Source organism: Aptenodytes forsteri, unplaced genomic scaffold (assembly GCF_000699145.1).
Source record: "Aptenodytes forsteri isolate BGI_AS27 unplaced genomic scaffold, ASM69914v1 Scaffold93, whole genome shotgun sequence".
Classification (NCBI taxonomy): Eukaryota; Metazoa; Chordata; class Aves; order Sphenisciformes; family Spheniscidae; genus Aptenodytes; species Aptenodytes forsteri.
The window spans coordinates 13,116,138-13,118,864 of record NW_008794665.1 but is presented as its reverse complement, the minus strand read 5'-3'; the positions used below and the strand labels follow the sequence as shown (position 1 = coordinate 13,118,864).

Here is a 2,727-nt window from a genome sequence, read left to right as displayed (position 1 = left end):
AATTATAATATCTGCTGTGTCATTCTCTTCTGTTACTACGCTTGCGCAGGGGAAGGGTCTTCACCTGGGCAAGGGTCGTCTTGACCTGTGGGTGTGTTTTTTAGTATTACAATGAAGGCAGTGCACTTCAGGTGAACCACTTAAAAGTAGGTTTTGTTGCCAAGTTGGCCAGCTAGATATCTACCTTGCCAGGTTGTCAAATAACTCATCCCATATACAACAGAACCTCGGGGCTCTGGTTATGGTCCAGAGAGTCCAGGGAACAGGGAATAGGGACTTCAAGCAACCCAGCCTCGAATAATAAGTAACACAGCAACCTATACATAACGCTACCATAGGGGCTAACTTACAGGAATCAAAATGTTCTTATAGTTGATTATTTCACAACGTAAAGACTCAGTAAAACTTAAGATAATCTTCAACATTTTCCCCCCTTTGAAAGTTTTGAAAATCACATCAATACTTTCATTTTGATATCTGTTTTAGTGATGTGCTAATCACTACATTTCAGTGATCTTAGTGGGAATCTTTGATATTGTATTTGGTTCATCCTGTTGTCTGGCCACTGCTTGGATGATCATTCGATTAAATGCCATCTTACTGTTTGCCTTTTTAAACAATAGTAAATCAAAATAATTGTTAAAAGATTATCAACAAGACTAATGCAGTGCTAATCAGTGATTTTATCCATGAACTCAAATTCCATCCTAGTCCCTTGAAGATTTTCATCTCCTCAGGATTAAGGTTTGGAATTTGAGTAGAATTACATCCCAATTTTAATAAATTTCCATGTTTTACTAATTCTCCAGCTGGTTCAAATTTCGCTAGAAAATTTGCTCCCACTAATATCCAAACCAATATCCATTCCCATTTCTAAAAAGAATACATAAAACTAGACATATTTCAGAGTCAATTTTGGGGTCTTATCATCCCTATTGACAATTTTCCACGATGGTGGGGCTTTCTTCACCCTGGTGTAGTGTATCCACGCTTCTGATTCAGCTATCTTATTGGCAGTGAAGGTAGCCAACAGTACTTGAAAAGGTCCTTTCTAACGTTCCTGAAGAGGTTCAGAAGTCCATGTTTTTACATAAACATAATCTCCTGATTGGAAATCATGTACTGGATTCTCCAAAGACAGAGGTCTGTTCCAAACAACTACACTCCGAAACACAGTTAAAGTTTTTCCTAGGGAAAGTAGATAGTTATTCATTATTAGTGGTGGGACTACTACTTGGCCTTGTGATGTTATCCACCGTCCCACCACATTCTTTTTTGCATCTAACAACTTACCTAATTTCTCGTCTTCCTCTGAATATTTAGGTTTCTCCTTTGGTAGAGCAATGATTTTAGTAGGCATCTCTTTTTGCAATTCTCCTAGCTGTCCTGTCTGCCAATTTGTTTCCTATAATTTCTTTTGTTTGTGTGTCACCATCACACCAATTTCCAAATTGATGTGCTTTACAGTGCACCTTAATCGGTTTTTGGACTGTTTGTATTAATTTTAAGATTTCTTCTTTGTATTTAATACTCGTCCCCTGAGAGGATAATAATCCCCTTTCCTTCCACAGGATTCCATGAACATGTACCACGCCAAAGGCATATTTTGGATCAGTCCAAATATTCACTTTCTTCCCTTGGCTTAGCTCTAATGCCCTCATCAAGGCTATCAATTCTGCCTTTTGGGCTGAAGTTGTGCAGAGTAAAGAATTTGCTTCTACAACAGAATTCTCAGTAGTCACCGCATATCCTGCATATTGGATCCCATCCTCCACAAAACTGCTGCCATCCGTGTATAATTCCCGATCAGGATCCTCCAGCGGTCTATCCTTTAAGTCTTCTCGACTGGAATACACATGTTCAATGGTCACCAAACAGTCATGTTCTATTTGTCCTTCTTCCTGCATGGCGTTCAAAAAGACTGCGGGGTTAATTAAGTTAGTAGTTTTCAAAATGACATCATCCTGTTCTGTCAAAATCACTTGATATTTCATCATTCTGCTAGGGGATAACCAATGACCCCCCTTTTGTTCTAGAACAGTGATTACCATGTGTGGTACACATACTGTTATTGTCCTTCCCAAAGTTAATTTCCGGGCTTCTTGTATTAACATCACTGTAGCAGTGACTGCTCGGAGACATGTAGGCCATCCTTTACTTACAGTGTCCAGTTGTTTGGAGAAATACCCAACCGGTCTTTTTGAGCTTCCCATTTTCTGAGTCAGCACCCCGAGGGCAAGATGTTGCCTTTCATGAACAGATAACTGAAAATCTTTGGTTAGATCTGGAAGTCCCAATGCTGGTGCAGTCATTAAAGCCTGTTTTAAGTTCAGGAAGTCTTTTTGCTGTTCTGGGCCCCACACAAACGGTACAACCTTTTGGGCTTCATAAAGCGGCTTTGCTATCAGACCGTAATTCATTATCCAAAGGCGACACCATCCAGCCATTCCCAGAAATGCTCTTAATTCATGAACATTTCTTGGTTCAGAAATACTACAAATTACTTCCTTATGGTCTGTTCCCAACTGTCGTTGGCCTTTCAAAATCTCAAAGCCCAGATATATTACAGTTTGGCTTGCTATCTGAGCCTTATTCCTAGAAACTTTGTACCCATTCAGTCCAAGAAAGTTTAAAAGGTCTATTGTTACCTTGATGCAGGTCAGTCTTTCTTCTGTAGCAATCAAGATGTCATCCACGTATTGTAGAAGCAAATGTGCAGGTTTAGGT

The 2,727-nt window shown here is 39.5% G+C and overlaps 1 protein-coding gene across 1 annotated transcript; it reads right to left on the bottom strand.

Annotated features, from left to right (window-relative positions):
* Nucleotides 1-1,349: 1,349 nt before the first annotated feature.
* Nucleotides 1,350-2,721, bottom strand: LOC109279304. Its single transcript, XM_019470559.1, has 2 exons — nt 2,163-2,721; nt 1,350-1,901 (listed from the first exon to the last, which is right to left on the bottom strand). Exons 1-2 carry the CDS (start codon nt 2,445-2,447, stop codon nt 1,350-1,352), a joined length of 837 nt encoding a protein of 278 aa, XP_019326104.1. The 5' UTR covers nt 2,448-2,721.
* Between the last annotated feature and the right edge of the window lie 6 nt (nt 2,722-2,727).

Bases quoted from the DNA above. Each gene is read 5' to 3' on its own strand.
- LOC109279304 (XM_019470559.1), bottom strand. From the start codon at position 2,447: ATGGCTGGATGGTGTCGCCTTTGGATAATGAATTACGGTCTGATAGCA. The intron at 1,902-2,162 runs GTAAGTAAAGGA...AACGCCATGCAG, and splicing joins TCTCCAAACAACTGGACACT to GAAGAAGGACAAATAGAACA.